The 20,401-nt window shown below is 39.5% G+C and overlaps 1 protein-coding gene across 1 annotated transcript in view; it reads left to right on the top strand.

Moving 5' to 3' along the window:
- The first annotated feature begins 1,526 nt into the window (after positions 1–1,526).
- colec12 (collectin sub-family member 12) overlaps positions 1,527–20,401 on the top strand; it is a 28,973-nt gene continuing 10,098 nt past the window's right edge. Inside the window, exons 1-2 of the mRNA XM_010739963.3 lie at positions 1,527–2,034; positions 4,941–4,991. Of these exons, the coding sequence (XP_010738265.2) occupies positions 2,028–2,034; positions 4,941–4,991 (58 nt within the window). The 5' untranslated portion in view covers positions 1,527–2,027. The remainder of the gene's footprint in view (positions 2,035–4,940; positions 4,992–20,401) is intronic.

Here is a 20,401-nt window from a genome sequence, read left to right as displayed (position 1 = left end):
GAATAAATGTAAATCACAATAAAGACTCTGCACAAGTTGAACTTATTGTTTTGTTAATTTGATAGATACCTTCATAGGTTTTGGGAGAGTTTTATAAACTTAGTGATAAAGCAGCAGGTCCGTACAAGCCGCTCATGATGTGGACTTGTTAACTTGTGTTAAGTTTTGTAGTGCTGAACAAAGCATGGAAGAGTCCTGAACTGAAGAGATAAACAGGTGCAGGGGGATAAACTGCTTTGCAGAGACCTGAAGTAATAGATAAAAACAGTTAAGAACTGGGAACCAACAATGTCTGAGAGCTGTGTTAAGTTTAATTTGAGGGAACAGGTTCGGTGTAAAGTGTGTCTTTATAGCTCATTCAACAAAGTGTGCGTGAGACATGGAAACTTAATATTTAACTCTATTATGGTTCAATAACAGCAGATGTTAAGAATAAATATACTTTGGGCTGTGTGTTATAATCTGAGTGATCAGTGTGCCAGTCCATTTGTATCATTTAAAGCTGCTATAATCATCATGTTCTTCACCCTACAGAGCTTTTTTAGCATCTTTTAGCTCATTGTTTTGGTTTTATCACTCATAGTTTTTCCTGTTTTCGTTCACTCCTTCTACTCTTATTAGTGTAGTTTTTTCCTGTTTTCGTTCACTCCTTCTACTCTTATTAGTGTAGTTAACATAGGTGCACTACCTGCTCAGCACTATACTGCAGACAGATAGAGAGGTGGATAGATGGTGAACACAGTGAAGCATTTAGTAACTAAAGGACCAGACAGGAGTCGGTAGAGACCCAAAACAGAGCTAAAAGAGCGACTACTACACTTGCACTTACATGACTCCAAATGTTAACGTTGCTTATATCTGCTGGATGTGTACATAGTATTAATAATAAATAATATTAATCACAGCCAAACTGTTTGCTAACACATTCATCATATCAACTTTTGTGTTGCCTCCTGTTGCGCAATAGTTATTTCACTTTTGGAATTAAATATTTTGTCGTAGGACTTTCATAACTTGTGTAAAAATCTGTTAAATATCTCACAGCCTTTCTAAGACACCAAATATTTGCAAAATAAATCAATGAAATGCACAAAGGAGGGTACAACATGTTGCTATAGATGACATATATATATATATATATACATATATATGACACAACGTATTTTCCCACTATTAAATCTTTAAACTGAGATGATCACAATAAATCCTTCATTGACAAGACAGTGTCTTTGATTGTAGTGAAAGAAAAATGTCTTTGCAGTAGGCTATGTCCTTTTAAAGACAAAACAAAACACATGAGTGCTTTTATTTTGACATCCCAAACCCCACAAGTTGCAATAGTAACTGGAACCTGTTCTGAGCCTGTCAGTGGTTGATTTGCCAATGCTATAGCCTGCTATATACATGCACTTACTGTTACTGGTGCTTATTCAGCGTAATATGTGCAAAAACACACACACACACACACACACACACACACACACACACACACACACACAGCAGCCGGGGGTGCAGACGGTGCGCACAGATGTGGGAACACGTGGTTTCTCCAAGCAGCCCTACGGGCTCACCACTTCCTCTCACGTTCAGGATTCCTGCACTTTTTGAGTTTCTCTGGTTACTGCTGCGGGTACCACCAGAGTGCGGAGCTGGAGTAGGATACACCCTCACCTCGGCATCTTTCTACGAGATAAATTAGAAGATAGTTCTCTCGCTCCTGTAACTCCTACTTAAATATCTCTTGCAACAAAGTTTTGCTGCAGCATCTGAGGTGCGACACTGAAGTTACCTGCGCGTCCCCAGAGTAAAGAGTGACGGATGTAGCTTTGAGTTGTTGTTGTTGTTGTTTTTATTTTTATTTTTTACTGCTCCAATTAAAAAAAAGAAAGAAAAAAAAGTGGATACTGGGATACGCGCAGATCCAAGGTGCCGTGCGCTCAAAGGGAGCTTTTGGGCAAATGCCACTGCGATGCTGTGGATGTAACTTCAAACAACAGCTTCACAACGCTAGAGTCCTGTAAACCACAATGAAAGGTAGGCTCATACAGAGGCAGAGGAACTGAAATGATCTGAAGTGCATCACTGCACTATCACTGATCATCATTTGATCTATTTTCTGCACGTACTTCACTCCTCTCTTCCTCTCTTCTCTCTTTCTTTGTCACTTTTTCTTTGCTTCTTTCTCTCAGCCTTGAGACAGGAGGAATGCGTGGGCTCCAATTCGCGTCTGACATCTGGTTTCAATTAAAGGACTCCGTTTGGGATCTTTTTTTTTTTTTTTTTTTTTTTCTTGCACATCAAACACTAACCTACACTAACACAACTATTCATAACACAGCCAAAAACCCACGAAGAGAGCAAGTTTTTATTCACTTTGTGATAAAATTATAAGTTTTGCTGCTGTTTTTTTTTCTTATATATTGTATATATATATATATATATATATATATGGCTTGTTATGTGTTGGGTTAAAAGTTTGTTTTTGGCTTAAAGGAATCAAAAGCACAGAGGGGAAATACTGAGTCAGGCTTTAGCTCCCTTACATGAACAGCTTTATTGTGGTGTAAGTGTGCGTGCGCACGCACCCGCACGCTTAATCCAATGACTCTGTGCCTTTCAACACATTACATCCAATATAATAGACCAAAAACATCATGCGTCATGGTGGCCAGTGGGTAACAACTCATCATTCTGAGTACAGGGTTATATAAAGTTTGCCCAGATGTGATTCTCATGTGGTGACCTGATGCTTTGAACGTGCATGCCATTCTCACCCACTTACAAAAGGCTCTTGATAGGTCAAGAAGCTGGGTGCTTGTTACACTGTGTAAACACTACATGACTCCTGCCACCTTGTGGTCCATCTTAGAATACTAACACAAAGCTCTGCATTGTGGGTATGAATATAAACAGCTTCCTGCTTCCTCTCTCTCTCTCAGTAAATCTGTGATGTGACTGGCATGTTGACCACTTCCTGTTGCTACTGTAAGTGCAGTGAGAGAAGAAAGTGGGAATATTTTTGTTTTTTTAAGTGGGAGCTATTATTTGTTTTGTACACATGATTTATTCTATATTTTTGCACGAGTGTTTCTTTTGTTAAAAGTAAGCAGCACTGTAGACCTCTGGTTTATATAAGTGTAGGCAGGTATGCTGTTGGACCAGTGTGCACCTGGGAGGATCTATTGTTTTTATACCAGATGTTTCTTTTTGTTATTTATTTGCTCAATTGCTCTGAAAGACATAAACCACAAGAAAAATGCAAGAGCTTCATGACCTCCAAGGTTCATCCCTGGTTTTGGAAAACTTTGTAGTTTGAGTTTTTTTTCCTCTAACTTCAGGCCTTTATCAGTCGATGGAATTTGCACGTCCACTGCCGTGAGTTTTGGCACCAGATAAACCGTGAAGAAGACCTTGTTTGTCAAACTTCATGTACAAATGAACAATGGACTTTCTTTTGGCCTGCGCACGGTTTGTTTTCTGGCACTTCTGGAACATCTGGTGTCAAGCTTGTTTGATTTTGATTATGAACAAATACAAAGACAAACACTAACATGGTTACAGGATGCAGGGAAGCATAATAGTAATTTTTTATCAAAATATTGACTATGAAAATATTGTAGCATCATCAATCCCAGCGAGCACTTATTTGATGATTTGCAAGTTAAATCCGAACAAAATTTGGTCATAAAGTGAGAATTTTAGACTTGACTAGACTTAGTCTTGTCGTCGGATATAACAATTGTTTTAGCAACATTTCAGTGACTATATTTCATTGTGTAGCAGGTGCTAACTATATCTTGAAATGTAGTCATTAAAATGTGGTTTAACCAAGAGTTATATGTAATTTAGATGTCTAAAAGCGGCTCAACCAAGACATCTAGAGATCGTTTGTCAGGCAAAGTCACCAAATCAGTGCAGGCTGGGATCTATTCCTGCAGTGTTGAGCCATCCTTTTAAAGTGTCATGGTCTCATTGAGCAATATTCATCCCAATATCTAAATCAACGCTTTGGGCAAAGTGTGATGAACTCTTTTTCCACGAATGGCTCTTCAAAAAGCCAGACATACGATAACATCACTGTTGTGATGGGACGCAATGATGTTGCTGGGAAACACAAACAGGAAACAGAGTATAGAGGATATTGGGAAAGGCAAATTCCTGATGAAAGATGTGGTTTCAGATTTTTTTTTTTCTGTTCATCATTGTCACCTCTAAACTCATGCTTTCCATCACACGATACACAGCTATTTTTAAGCCCCAGAACATTTCTAACATTTCCAGACTAACTTATTTCATTCACCTGTATTTACTGTGATTAGCCATTCTGTTATTCTCTGTCACTCTCTCTCTCTTTTTTTTTTTAAGAGTTTAATGTGGTGGTGGTTTCTTTATTTTGGCTGGCCATGGATGATGGGACAGAAAAAAAAAAAAAGCTTTAAAGTTGGCAAAGTACTTTCCCACAGGCGTAAGGTGACACTCATGGCCTATCAGGTCATGGGAGATGGGAGTAATCCCACCAAGTAAAAGAAAAGGAGAGTTTACTTAAAAGAGATAAATTAGTGGGACAAGGTGTGTTTCACATTGACATATACGCTTTGAAAAACATACATATACAAACCAAATAAAACATCTGGAACCCCTGGAATCAGCAGCTGACATAAAATAGCTTAAATTCAACTTACTAACTTGTTACTTGGGCTTTCAACAGCAATTCACAGTCTTCATTAGAAGGAAAGGTTTGCTGAGTTTGCAGAAAACTGATCAGACTCTTATCTACTGATGAAGACTGCGAAAGCTCTGGAAAAGTTTGCACGTCAACCTCGAATTTTAAAGAAATGGTGTCCCAATCACCTTTACCAGTCTTTACTGTTTAACTGCATTATGGTGTTGTATAACTCTTATATATCTTTAATTAATTTACGTCTGTGTTCTCCCTCCAGACGACTTCGCTGATGAGGAGGAGGTGCAGTCCTTTGGTTATAAGAGGTTTGGTAAGTATCAAGTGACTACTTGTCTTCCTTGACTTCCAGCTGTGAATTTAAAGGACCACCATCACTGGTTCATATCCCTTCTGACACATCAGTGAAGTCAATTCTCCAAATTATTGCATAAAGAATGTGTTCTTTAAATACAGTATTTTGCTTAACCCACCTATAATAATCCACAAGGTTAAAAGGCCACACCTTGTTTCCCAGAAACTAACTTATTTTTGGCTGGTGCTTTTATTTTTAATTCTGTTATAACAGCAGTGGGGTACAGTGGAAAGGGTAACCGCAACATCCTGGGTGTTCCCAACCAGTGGAATGACTTTGCAACCTTATCAGCATCACAGTGTACTTTTGTTTCCATCTGCACAAAACTGCCCATAATAACTTGGTCTACAACCAAAGAAAATCACTTTCAAAATGGCTCTGCTGATTTCCCCTCGTTGTATCTGGTTCTCAGATCCAGCTTCTCCAGACAGATTCATAATTTCACTCACTTGTCAAGCAATAAAAATTATACCCATTGGCCAGATGTTGGTAACTCCCCAGCTGCATGTAGCACGTTCAAAAATGTTACATTAACACATTCCTTGAGTTCAAGAGGATCTCCTGACACGAGCCACAGTCGTTTCCTTCAAGAGAGATTTTAACAAAATATGCAAAACCTGCTTTTGAAAGCTAGTCCAAGGTTTTTCCCTTCTCCCTGTGTCTGAAAAGAGTTAGGTTTGAGCCTTAAAGGTTATTTGAAAAAAGGATAACGTTCCATTTAATATGACTGATCTAACTTTTGTTTTTAAATGTACCATTACCTGAGTATTCATTGTATAGAATAATATAACACACATAATGTACCTCTTAAATGGATTTGTGGTTAATTTAATATTTATATTGTGCCAAATCATGACAGAAGATCACACTTTCCATGTAGAGCAGGCCTAGAAAGACCTAACGATTCCCACTATGAGCAAGCACTTGGTGACAGTGTCAAGGGAAAAACTTCCTCTAAGAGGCAGAAATCTTGAACACAGGCTCATGATTAGAGACCAAATGGTTGTTAATTTTGTCCCAATGTAAGTGAATACTAAAATCTGGCAATATCTGATCAAAGAATATAAATATAACTAAGCATTCTTCAAGTTTTGGTGCTTAATCTGTTACAGCTTCTCAGTTTTTGTTCTTCAGGCTTTGTTTTGTCATATTTATATTGGTGCCGTGCCTTGAACTGAAAAGTCATTTACCAATAATCACATTTCTGCAGCCTCATAATGCTCCAAATTGCCCAAAACGCTTAAATACAATTTAAGCCCGATAATAGGCCCGGAGAGGTACAGCAGCTACACTTAGGCTTAGTATTCTTGATCCATCACAGGCAGAATAAAAAAGTTCTGTAAAGTCTGAAAGGATGTGACAATCCAAAGAGCTTTGAGCTTTTGAGCAATCTACACTAACCATTTGTTTAAATTAGTGCGTCCCACCGCTCTTCAACACTACTATTTGCTTCTTGCAGCCATGATTTTTTCCCCTCTCTTTGACTGCATAGTTGTGAAGATGTATTAGTGTCTCCTAATCATTTTTTCCTGCTTCTGTCCCAGAACAGATATTAAGTTTCAATGCTTTGGGTTGAAATGGTCACAGTGGTCCCTCTGGTTTTGAGAGGTGTTTTGGAATATGTCATCCAAGCACTCAGCATTCATATGTCAGGAAGTGTGTGTGTGCAGTAGCCCAAACTGTGTGTCATCGTGATCAATTTGCACATGTGCACAGGTCTTACTGTCTAACCCCTGAATGTATGTGTGTGTTTATTCAACTTTCTGGGTTCCAAACTTCTTTTTTTTAGAATATGTGAGATATATATGTGTGACATTCAGACAAGATTTACATGCATTCTTTATTTGTAACATCTCTACTCAGATACTTGATCTGTGGCCACTAAGCAGCTGTACAGAAGCAAGGATTAAAGGAACACTCCAACAGAAATATATCTTTTAATACTCAGTGGCTTTCGGGTGGAAATATGTCAAAACGTCCATAAAAATGTCTAAAATAACATAACAACAACACAATGTAACTTGCGATACAGATGGGAGACAAATTAAATGAAAACCCAACATTTTAGTAAGGTTTTGGGCCATCAACCAGCTACATCTGCAACTTTAGAGCTCCTTGGCTTTGCTTCGACATGTCTCTGACCTATAATGCAGGAATTTAAAAAAAACTTTCATCCAAAAAATACTTCCACATTTGGTGTTTTGATGTTGGTGGTAAGGAGCACAGTCTCACACATTGCTCCAAAACCTTCCATAAGTGTGGAGTTAGGTTGAAGTCTGTAAGCTGTGAAAGCCGCAGCATGACTCACATCATTTTTTTATGTCAAGTCAAGCCAATCAAGCCGTTTAGTGACACTCATTTGTTCAGGGTTTCTTTCAAAGGAATGGTTTGACATTTTGGGACATATGTTTCTTTGCTTTTTGTAATGAGAGTTAGATGAGAAGATTGATACCACTTTAAATATGGAGCTGGAGCCAGGAGGTTAGTAGCTTGGCTCAGCATAAAGACTGGAAGGAGAGAGAATCTAGCCATCTACACCTGAGTGTTTGCCTAAAAATACTGTAAAACTACTAAACCCAGCCCTGTTTATGTATAGATTAAAAAAACAAGATACAAAGTTTCAGTTAGTGAGCTTTAGATGTGCTGGTAGATGTATTCTTGATGTTCTCATCTCGGCACAAGTATTTTCCAAAATGTTGAATTGTTCCTTTCATTTGTCATCTAGCTTCCATGCATACTTGTACTGGCAGAGAAGCATGTTGTCCTGCTCCACGTATGTGTGGAGAGGAATGAAGTCCTTGACTCATTCTGACATCTGCTTTCCACAAGAGGTCTATTATTCCACTGAGAGTGTGTCCAAACCTGAGAAGTTGCTGAGCCACTTCCTGTGTCCATACTGGAAGTTTATTCAGAGCAAACCTATATACTTTGAGACAGAGGTGGAGAGGGAGTAAGTATTGTGGGCCTTCAGGGTCCATGCTTGGGCTGTGCTGTGTCAGCAATGTGCCAAGGAGAGAGAGGAATGAGGGGGATGGAAAACGAGAAAAGTACAACCTCATGTGGAGATGATTTCAGAAAAAAGATTTATTTATTTTTATATTTTACAACTGCTTTCTTTATCTTGGTGTTCCTCAGTGCTCAGTTGTTTTTGCTTTTTTTTTTTTTTTGCTCATATTAATATGCTTTATTTTTTCCCATACAGGGGGTAAACATTTGTCAACAGTTTTATTATCAGCTGAGGAGTCGCATTCCTTGCCCGGCCTATTTTTGGGAGCAAAACAGCAAGTGGTTTTAATTTACAGGGACTTTATTACCAGAAAAGAATGTTTTCAGAATGCCTGCCTGTTACTTACAACCCCCCCGCCCCAGGGCAAGCATGCATGCAGTTCGTGTTCTGTCGTCCTAATGAAAGATTACTTGCTCATGTTTTCAATAAAGAGCAGAGTGAGTCCAAAGAAAGAGAAAACATTAAAGGTTCACAAAGAAGTAGGGGAAAAAAAAGTTTACAACAGGGTAACAAAAGGAGAGATGAAGACATAAAATAACACAGAGCACTGCTGCTCTGACTTGTTGTTGATCTTATCCCAGACCTGCAAAGTCTGCAGGATCGGTCTGTAACTGGTCAAAAGGATGGTGGGTCAATCCTGGATTGACCAATGACAGGCAGGTGGGAATGCATCCCAGACACGGCACAAATCACTGCATCCCAGCAGGGGCCAGCGTAAAGCATGCCATGAGGATCTGCGCTGAGAGTGTTAGAGAGAGGAACGGATGCAGGTCAGCTGCAGGTCGGTTGAACAAACCCCTAAGAGCAATGCTTTGTTTAACACTCAGCTTAATGACTCAAACACAGACGGTGATAAGATTAAGGCGAAGTCTGCTGCAGTGGATCTTACCAGTCAGTAGAGGCCTGTATTCACACAGTGGAAGCTTAGTGCAAATCAGCATATCTTCATCTGGGATATGCAGTTCAAAGTGAGAACAAAATATGAATGGAGACAATTATGAAAGGGAAAACAGAGTTCCAAGTGGTACAGTCGCACTTTTCTATATTCCAAACTTTGTTTTTTAGTCTCTGATTACATTCTTAGTTGTCCAAGAGTAGAAAAACAGTATCTTTTAAGCCTTACAAATTATATATTATATTGCAATTTTGTCAGGCATGATTTATGTCTACTGCCAACGTTGGGCACCAACCACCAGGAAGTAATGTGCCTTTTATATACTAAGATGGACAGTAATGGTGCGTTCACATGCACTCATTGCACAATTTACTCACTCAACTCTGAATGGGCAGTTATTTTCTCATTGCCGCTATACTGCCACATAACCAAGTATCTGTGTTTCCATTCATTGTTTCTTTTTCCTATTCCAGTCCAAGTAGCTTGTTAAAGTTACATTGTAAAGAATTGTGATGCTACTGATCTCGATAATGAGCTTTTCCCTATTTTGTTTTAAGTAGTTTTATGTAGTTGAGTAGGTTAGATAACAAGTATCTGTTTCAGGTTTACAAGGGAATTAAAACGAAGGCGACTGGTTGTCGCCAAGTTGTTTTGGTCCCACAGGTCAGAGGACATCTATAAAGATGAACCATTCTTGACTTCTTCATGTTTCGCAACTGAGTCGATTTACAATCATTTGCATCCTGTTGTGTCTTCAGTGTTTGAGTCCATATGTGTGTGAACCAGATGTACAGGTGTAAAAATCGCAGTTGTGGATGGCCCTGTAGTGCATCAGACTTTCATACAGTAAACCAAAGTTAGCACTCTGTTGCAGAACAACAATTGTTGTTAGATTTTTTTCAGCCCTGACTATGATTTATGTTATCTAACCTCAACCACACTAACTACAGCATAACCACATCTTATCCATACCTCCGACAGAGCCTGAGGCAACATTTAGACACATTGAGAAAAACATTCAGTTCACATAAATCTAAATAAAAGAGACAGCTATGAAAGTAGAGGGCATTAGATTTGGTGGTAGCAGCAAGAATTCAGTGCTCAGCATTCGTGTATGCAGACAATAACAGTGCCAAATCGTTAATATGGAATGCCTAGTGTTAGAAATATGACATTTTCATATATGATTGGATGGAATATGGAACATATGGCTATAAAGCAACTTCAGTCCTTGCCTGAACTACTGCACTGCTCCATTTATTATCAAGCTTGAAGATCAAAATGTGTTCCAGCTGCCTTGACTTTTGTCTTATCTGTAACAGGCATTGCTGTACAGAGCTTAGAGAAGGAGCATTTATTAACTCTAATAATGAAAAAAGGATTTTAGACTTAAAACATGACAGTTCTGGAGTTGCAGTGGAGCTTCTGTCAGTAAATGCATTTATATATAGCCATAGTTGTTTTGACCGAAATCGGCTTAACCACCTCATCAAACTTCTTCACACCACTCCATGCTACGTGTCCCCAAGGGATAGGTTGACCACACGTCTGCAACCGACTGTCATCTGATAGGGTTTCTTCTTGCACATAATGGCTGTTTGTTAAGCTCTCCTTTCACACCAGGTTTTGGTTCGGTCACAAGAATAACACGCAAGTATTGGAAGTGTCTGACTCCATTTTCTGTCAAAAATCTCAGACAGGCTGGATGAAGAAGTCTACATATGGCTCAGCATCACTGTTACACTTAATCTTAGTATTTTTGGCTCCAAAGAGGGCCAATATCAACCTCTTTGCAGCAGAGACTCTGCTTCCTCTCTTTGAAAAACAGCAGAAAGCCCAAATGAAAAATGTATTTTTCTTTGTTCTGCTGTGAGTCACGGTGCTGCTCACAAGCCGACTCTCAGACCTGGCTGTGCTGTGTTGGTTGCTCTGGCTGTGATTACGTTGGCCCCAAACCAGAACACCACTCAGTGTTTTTCTTGTTTATCTTGTATTTTTAGAGATGCTGAAAAATGTCTGTGTGTTGTGCAAAGAAGCCTGCCGTGTAGTGCTTTTCCATTGACTCAGCTCTCAAGTGTTTCAGATGACCGTTTCACTTCAGCCATGTGGTTGTGTATTCACATCTGTACAGCTGCTGCAAAGGAAAATATCAAAACCACTTGGTCTGCCTGAACATACCCTACCACAACTTTTATATTAGCTGGATTAACTTTACAGTGTTAAGTAGTTTATACTTCACTGTTGGTTCACCCACAGTACAGAAAAACAGATTTTGTTTTGACCTCTTGAAGTGTCTAGTCATGTAGATAGTTTTGGTGTTATTCAGATCTTCAGATCCTACTCCAATCCAATCAATGTGATTAAATTGAACAGTTTCCAGAAACAGTGTTGGCATTTTGTGCCCATTTTCATGTCACTATTTTTCAGGCTTTGGCAAAGGAAAAGAATGTCTCCTTTCTTTTTTCTGATTTCAGTTTCCCCATCATGACCAAATACACAATTAGCCTTGGTTGTCAACATAAATAAGCTCCATCATATCTAGAACTCAAAACAGACCATAACAAAACAAGTCGGTACAAAACCAGTGTGTTTTTTGTCCATGCATAGATTAAGACATTAAACGTGAACCATGCAACTCCATTTACAGTATGACCCATGTCAGGGGCCCTCCTGAAAGGTTAAGTATCTGCCCCATTTTCTAGTGCATACACCCAATCCTACAAACCGTTTACAGCAGAGGTTTTCGAAGTAGGAGGCAGACTTCCCTACGGGGCCTCCAAACAGTTTCAGGGGAGGCTCAGTGGATGTGATTTGGTTGAAGAGTTGCTTCAGAGAAACAGTCGTTTGAGGCAATTTTACTGTTTTTCCTACTTTTTGGGTCAGAAATGAATAAATGCTGTAGGACAGACCTATTTTATGTGTTTGGTGTTTTGAAGTTATGTGAAACAGCAATATCAGACTATCTTGGCTCAGTTGTTGACTGTCCATGGGATCAAATAACATAATCATGATCCCACTGGCATCTAGGAATTCAACAAATCTAAGCAAGTAAACTAAGGTGGGTGTTAGGAGGCACCTCTTTCCAGAGTTTCTCAGTCTTAGACATTGAAAACAGTGGTTAAAGTATTCCCTGCCACTCTTGCCATCTCCCCAGCTCATTCTTGGACAAAAGAATGAACTCTGAGAAGAGTGATGTCTCCATTCTTGAGATTCTGATGTGCTTAGTGAGGAAACAGCTGTCAGTGATCATAACAACAGACATATTTAAATGTCTGATAAAATCGGAGAGGTGGATAGCAATTTAGAGGTCTTGACCCTGGCTAATTAATCTATGCTTTGAGTACACAACTATTTTTCGCCATTGCACTCTCAGAAGTGATATATCCAACTGTCTGCATGACTAGATAGCAGCAGTAATAATTGTAATATGGCATCTATTGATAAAAATAATACATTGCATAACTCTTCTACTAGTTTTGACCGGTGCAGCTACACTAGCCTGAGCCTGCAGTCAGATACCACCTTCTCTGTGGTCAGCGTCTATCCCCAAAACTTAAGCCAAACTTGGCTGAGCAGCTGGCACGGTCCACACTGTTTGGTTTTATTGGCTCTACTGGGCAATGAAGCTTGAAAGTGGTGTACCGTGATGGGATGCAGTACAGCACAGACTCGGGCTGATGATCATCAGGCTGGGTGATGATTGCTGCTGATTCAGTATCTTAAGTGCTTCCACGGCAGGCCACCCAACAGGCGTGACCACACAAAAACCCAAAAGCACAGATGGTCTGTGGAGTCGACTCCAGTGTTCAACTTGGCACCAGAGCAGTGGTTTTTCGGCTCACATGAGTGTGTAATGAAATATTCTTAATCCGCATGACAAAATGTGTCTCGGGTTTATTTGTGTTCATGTTGTTGTGGTGAGAGATTAGAAAGAGTCAGGGTTTTGGACTGATCTCACTGTGTCTGATTTTTTAGATGTCTTCCAAGACACAGATAGTTCTCTGTGAAGCTTCACTGTGGGAGCCATTATAAATAAAATGGCCTCACTCCAAGCCAACGTGGTTACAATTATAGATTTGTTTGATATTGATCACACTTATATAATCTAAATTTCACAACAGAGTGTTGCACGCTTTTCCTGGTAATAGGAAAATTAGTTGGATAAAAATGGGTTCTTGAGAAATAATGAGCTCATTTCTTCACGGAGGTTTCAGTCCTAAAATACAACATCCCATAAGTTCTTACTTTACTAGACCCTCTGTGCACTTTTCCCAACCCTGTAAATGACTTGAACCAGTGACGGAAACTGTTTTATATCTAATGTGGGTTTTGTCATTGAAGTGGCCTGTGCTTATCCCATGTGGGTTCATTTACCATGTTTCATGTGTTGGCAGACTCTATTACTCACTGTGCCTTTGGAACACAGTGTTAACTCTGGATTCTTTGGCCAGACCTGATTAACCATAACAGACTGGATCCAAGATAATTTGTCATTTGGGGACATTTTGACATTTGTAAGCTTGTTATCTAAACCAACACAAAATAAAAGAACACCGTAGAAACTATAAAACATGGACTCTCACTCATAGGTTTCGGAGAACACCGTCTTGGCAGTGCCTCTGCCGTCTCTCTAATCTAAAAATGGGACATGGATTATAGGTGGCCCAAAGGTGGCCTAGATGACTGGCTGCTCAAACAAGCCATCTGTAATGGCACCCACCTGTCAATCAAAGCAGCAATACTGTTAATTCTGCATACATTTAAGCCTTAATATAATTTGAACAGACTGAATACAGAGACCATTATTTGTACCAGGTTATAAACATTTCTGCTGTGAAGTTGGGCATTTTGATATTTGGACTTATGGAGATTTACATGTTCTGGAGCTAGCCTCAAGTAGCAGAGGGAACAGGCCCACTTCTACTATATGTGCCATGTTTCTACAGCAGCTAAGTATGGACAAACCCTTCACTGGTTTGTGAGTTCAACTATAGTTTCTTCTTCACGCTTGGAAGAGAGAAGAGTGAGGGCATTCAATTTTTTGCAATCTGCAACCTTACAGCTATAGATGCCACTAAATCCTGCACACTGGACCTTTAAGATATTCCACTCGTGACAGTGAATATTGTTTCTTCCTGGCAGGAGCCAACAGTTAGTCGAGCAGTTGGTTTTTACTTTAGTGAATCCAGATTGCTTGTTACTGTTCCTTTCTTTCGATACCTTTGATCATTTGCTAATTTGTAATCACTGTCACTGTTTCAGTTGCTCCCAGAACAGACCTCAAAGGCTGTTGTCTTTCGACCCTCATTGGAAGTGAGTTCAGCTCACTGCTTCGCTGTGCACCTACATGCATAGTGAGGGCAGGAGAACATGAACTGCACATTCTAACAAGTCATAAGTCAAACACTGCAGAGTAGATTCTCATGTGGTGTGCTTGACATGGTGAAAGTGAGTATCAATGACCAAACCCCTCCTCTCCCCCTCTCTGAGGTTCACATGGTCCTGGTTTACTTAAAATGACCTAATTCCAACATGCCAACACTGGAACATGAGCAGGAGGAGGCAGGGGGTCTCTGGTTCTCCACTCAGGCCAATAAAGTTAGTTTATGGCTTCCATGTTTTTCTAAATTCATGGACGTGAATGATGGTCATCGAAACACTTGTTTCAGAGGAGCGCTTTTTCTTATCGTAAATGTCCTGAATTTTAGTTGTTAATATAATGTTCCATGCACATAGGGTGAAAACTTTGCAATACAAAGTGCTGCGCACACTATAAATTAGTATATAGTGCATAAGAGTGCATGGGATTTTTCAAACCTCGAGTCACCATTGTGAGAGACTTTACAACTGATTTTACAACAATGTTGGACCTCTGGTTTGTATTCACTTCTCTGTATCCTCAACCATGTTTAGCTGGACCGTGGCATATATTTATGTTGGTGTTCGTGTCTCAGCACAAGACTGATTAAATGGTTCTCCGAGTCGTGGTGGGTTCAGGTCCAGTTTTTACAGCAAGTATATAAACTATAGAGATGCATAATCTTTATTTTTAATAACAAGTGAAGAGAGAAGTGTAATTGTGGAGTTGTGCGTAAGTGTACATACTTGCATGTGTCTGCTTTGAAAACATTCCTTTTAAATAGTGTAGGTGCGGGTGCTGTTTGACTTGCATTTTACAGCTTTCCCTGGGAATATTAATTCTCAATTACATTAAAAAATCTTGTCTGCCAACACCGCCTCTGCTTGCCAGCTCACGGTGGACCTACATCATGTTGTTTTCCATAACCCAGTCAATAATTTATATTTCTTCCCCTCAAACTTGGGGCAGCAGATATGACTCCAACAATTTATCTCCAAATCTCACCATCCACAGTGAGACCAGGAGACACACGCAGTAAGCCTGGATTTCAGTCTTCAATGGAAACTGCTGACTGGAACACAAAGAATTTTTGATATCCAATCCTGCACGCTAAAGTCTCCTCAACACAGTGGCCCAGCTTTGCATATGAGGCACACTTGCGTGCTTAAAAGTCTGTCTCTTGAGATTACGATATATGACCCATTTGTCAGAGTCTGTCTTCTTTTAACCAAGCACAGATGGGATGACAAACCAGATCTAATCAACTCCATGTTCGCTGCTTCGTTGGACCAGAATCTCTGTTTTAGTAGTCCATCTAACTGTTGTCTCTACCAATTAGGGCTCTTTTTGTGCCTTTTAGCACTTTGAAAAGGTAAAAATTAAACAGCAACCTGCTCAGCTAACTAGAACTGCATCGTAAAGTTTTGCCTCAGCCCCCGAGCTCGGCACTTCTGGCGGATGCCATTTTTTGGTTCTGTCAAGGGTTACATTGCTGTTCAAGTGTTTCTCTTTTCTTGCACAACTTCCACAGACCTTGGAATGGTCTATACGCATGCCAGGGTACTTGAGGGACTTAGGCAATTATATAAACATTGTAGAGAAAACATAATCTTTGAATGTTTATAGGCAGCATAAAGCGCAGGTGGTGATTGCAATGGCTTTTGAGTGAGTATATAAACAGGTTATGGATATTTGGATATTTTGTATGAGATGCATATATGTGTATTAAAATAAATAGCATTTATTAAAATAAATGGCAAAATACATTTTACACTTGACATGACATGATAAATGTAAACGAAATGCAGACCCTCCCTTACATATTTATGGCAAAGAAAGCTAAATGGTGAATGGTGGCCACTCAATTTTCGATAAAGATAAATCTTTGATAAAGAAGTTATGTAAATGTTTATTACAAGCACAGGATGAGTGATAATACTGTATACGCGAGTTAGATCAGATAACACTACAGCCAGTAAGGTCCTCCACAAACCAATAACATGGTGGGTGAGTTGCAGGGATGGCTTTTGTGGGAAAATAAATAGAATTCAGCGGAGCAGCTCTTTCAGTATTCATTTCTTTTATTTCAGTCATAGGCTCATGTGTCACAGAACACTTTGTCCTTCTCAGAACAGATACAAATAAAGAAAACATAATATATCATAAGAAGACAGAAGAAGTATTACTCTGGGTTCATAAGTAAAGGACAGACAATGCCAAAGATATTAGAATCATAGAACAATCAGCTGTGAAATCATATTAAGCTTCAACAAGAAGAGTATAATGTAATTTCTATTAGACTTTCTCTGTTGGGAGACATTTCTTCCAGACAGCTCTTTTAAAAAGCACAGCATTAAATATAAAAATGAAGGCCATCTTTTTTTCTTACAAGGAGAATAATACATTTGAGACAACTACTCTTCCAAAAAAAAACAGTTGTCTTTCCGTCAGCAAAAATAAAAAATACACAACCCCCTAATGTTTATTTGTTTTTTGAAGGACTATATAAAGTAGACTTGAGGGATAATGTGCTGAAGAGGATGTTTTCTAATTACTGTACTGTATAGCCCAGTATGGTGTTTATGTTATGGTCTGTGGCCAAAGCCTTCAAAGGACACTGTTCAGCTTTGTATGCTTTAGGCAATGTGTGTGCGTGCATGTGCGAGTATGTGTAATGAAGGCATCTCATCCTGTTCAGACATGCAACCATCCGTATGTTATTTTTCTTTAAACAACCCACCGTATAGATCTCTGCCTATAAACCACCGATCTCCTCATCATGAAAAGCGAGTACCACTGCGAAGGTTTCTGAGAAAAACACTCAAAATAGCCTACTGAAGGTAAAAACGTAGCCAGTTATCTTATAATGCTTGGCATGAAGGGATGATGTATCAAATGTTTGCATGTGTCCTTTGATTTGGCTCCACTGTAACAAGGTCCAGATGTTCTAGAGGACCGGGGCTCAATTTAAAGTGTCATAAACCTGTTAGCAGCAAGAGGGAAAAAAACACAGCACAGGCATGCTAGTCTAACTCAGCAATTCAGGGACCCTAATGTCTTAGTAATTTGTCTCAGTGGTAACTTCCCCTGTTGGAGAGTGTTTACTTGTTAACATTCCAGTTGGCGACTGTTAATACTGGGGTAGCTGCAAGGGCCAGAGGGGGACACCACGACCCCAGTGCACCTTAGCTCAGTTAAAGGTTCAACTTTGGCTCAAGAAGGAAGTCAGGGGAAGTCGTTGACTTGGTTGGTGGAGCATCCACCCTGTGTACAGGGGGCTCGGTCTTTGCCACAACGGCCCAGAGTTCGGGTCCGACTTGTGGCCCTTTTCTGCAGGTCGTTCCCCATCTCTTGCTCCCTACGTTCCTGTCACTCTTCAAATAGGGCTTGAAAAGGCCAAAAAAAGAAGGAAGTCAGAAGCACCACTGATACGCCCAAACTGTACTACACAAGATGAATAAATACAATTACATCATACTTATCTGTTTAAATAGCAGAGCACTGCAAAAGAGAAGACGATCAATCAATGAAGTCACTTTGTTTACCTAAACTCAAGTGTAGAACATGGACACATCTGCTGACAGGAAGTAACGAGACTAAACTCTGGAGTGAAATACAAATTGTCTCCTAAACAATGAAGTGATTGTCTACAACTGTAGTTCCCAATTGGTCACCAGATGATTGAAATTGAAAAGATCACTGCCAAGAATCAATTTCTCTTTCTGTTGTTGCCATTTTAGCTATGGTAGCAGCATGGCTTTAGAGGTGGAGTTGTAGGTGAATAGGTGGGTAGACTGAAATACCTCAACAACTATTAGATGGATTGTTTCTGAAAATTCTATTCAATGTGGTATATATTCGTTTTACTTACATTTTTGTGTGCCTTCTTGTGTGTGTTCTGAATTCTCAAAGGCATTTTTATGCCACATTGTTGAGTTGAGCCACAATTAGATGCAACTGTAGTTTTGACAGTTTGTACATTTGTAGACAAATACCACACAGTTCTGTAACCACTTGAAAGTGTGTTCCCGTCTGGAAAAGTGTGGCATTTGGCAGCATTGTAATCTGTCAGCCTCCATCCAGGTGAAGTAGAAAGGCATGGCCTGTCTGTGTGACTGTGACCACATTCGGCTTTCATACAACTATAAATATGGAAGGCTGTGAAGAATTCCTGTGGTCGCCACCCAGTTACTGTATATAACATAGTATTAACACTCTGCACAAAGGGTCTTCACACAAAAAAGCTCTAGTCTGTACAGGCTTTCTTTGTGTTACCATGGAAATTTCCACTGCCAGCCAGGAGTGAGACAGGGTATGCAGGCAAGTCTAATGGCAGGTACATGGAATAAGGGAATAAGTGTTGAGATTTTTTTTTTTCTTTGACTGACTCAGAGTCCAAATGAAATACAGCTGCTTTGCAGACACCACACTGGACTGCCCCCATCTTTCTCTCTCTGCCTCTGTCTTTTAGTTTCTCAACAGTGAAATAATTAATAATGATAAAGTTGAGCAATGATTGACTATAACATATTCGGAGTAGCAGTAGCAACATGAATAACTCTGAGCATCTACTGTAATGTTTCTAATCTAATGTTGGAAAATGTTTCTTCAGATTATGTTTTTGTCAAAAAGGATTTTACCAAGACTACTCAGCCATTTTAGCAGCTCAGTCCGTGTACTTCCTTACTTACACTTGCTATTTTGAGTACATACATGTGTTCACACTGCCAATCATGGCAAATTGCAGTGTACTGTGAGTACCCCGATTGCACATTGAGTTGAGTGTGGAACACCGGACACTTCAATGGTCGCCATTTTGGCTACATAGTGGAAGAGGAGGGACCACTGGCATTGTGAAAATGGCGGCAGAGGAAGCTGCTGGAGCTGAAGCGGTTGCGTTGAATACTGCAATATACAAGTTGTACATATGTTATATGTTTATATTTTGGCAGGCAAATGTTGGCACTAGTGCTCTGCACATTTGCAATTTTACAAAGAAGAAAAGACGGTAAAATGTAACAATTATCACATTCGAGCGCACGATGGCCGTACTCGAATTAAGACAAAACTACCCGGTCAAATTTAACAATTTTGTCTATACCAAACTCATGACAATCAAAAAGTTTTCAATACATTTCACATCGTGAATCCATAAATGTGAATGTCATGTTGGTTCTAGAAGAAGTCTTCCCTGCTAAATGTGGTTTTGAGATAAATGTTGTATCTTTGGAAAATAAATATTTTTTGTCTTGGTCCATAAACTCAGACCATAAATTATTATGTAAATACAAAAAACAGACCAAAACTAGATATACATAGTTCTCACTTGACAGCAATAATATGTAACAAACAGTATTCCATGTTACCTCTGCTCTTTCTAGACATTTCTGGCATTCATTTACCTCTTGGGAATTATCTGGCTGTATTCCAGCTTGTTGATTGGGACGCCTGGCTGCCATCCAGCTTCTCAACTCTCTACAGGCTCAGTCCTCCCGTGTTCTGCACCAGGCCATTTGGTGTAGCAATGTGTTTTCAGTCAGCTCATGACATATATGTGTCAGTATGTTTATGCAATGTGGTAGTTTATGTGTTGACAGCAAGAAGTCACAGTGGCTCTTTGGTTATGAAACATGACACACTTATTGAGTAAAGAGGTACAACTGAATAAGCAGTACATGCGAAGATGAACTGAAGGTGTCTTTTGGATTTTAAGGGCTCTATTTGATTTTCTTTCGTCAAAATTGTGCATCAGATTTTCATGACCTTTGGAATTGACATGATTTTTTAAAACTATCCAAGGCTTTGCTGTAGCATGCTCGGGTTATCTTCATCAGGATAATAGGCAGCATGAGTTCAGTCTCTGAAATGTTTACTATACTTTACCATAATTACGGTAACATACCCCCAACATCCTCTGTGGATGTAATTATGACAAAACAAACCATCATAGTTTTTCCAAGAACTACTTGACCCACATTGAGTATGGATTTAGAAACCTGGTAGTTTTCTTTCTGAATTCTATATGACAGAATACCTTGGAAGCATTTGCTTTTCATCATTACTGTGATCCGCATCACTGACAGAAGAGTTGTTTCAGCAAAATCCCT

The sequence above is a fragment of the Larimichthys crocea genome, chromosome II, assembly GCF_000972845.2.
Source record: "Larimichthys crocea isolate SSNF chromosome II, L_crocea_2.0, whole genome shotgun sequence".
NCBI classification, from domain to species: Eukaryota; Metazoa; Chordata; class Actinopteri; family Sciaenidae; genus Larimichthys; species Larimichthys crocea.
This window is presented reverse-complemented; position numbering and strand designations above follow the sequence as displayed.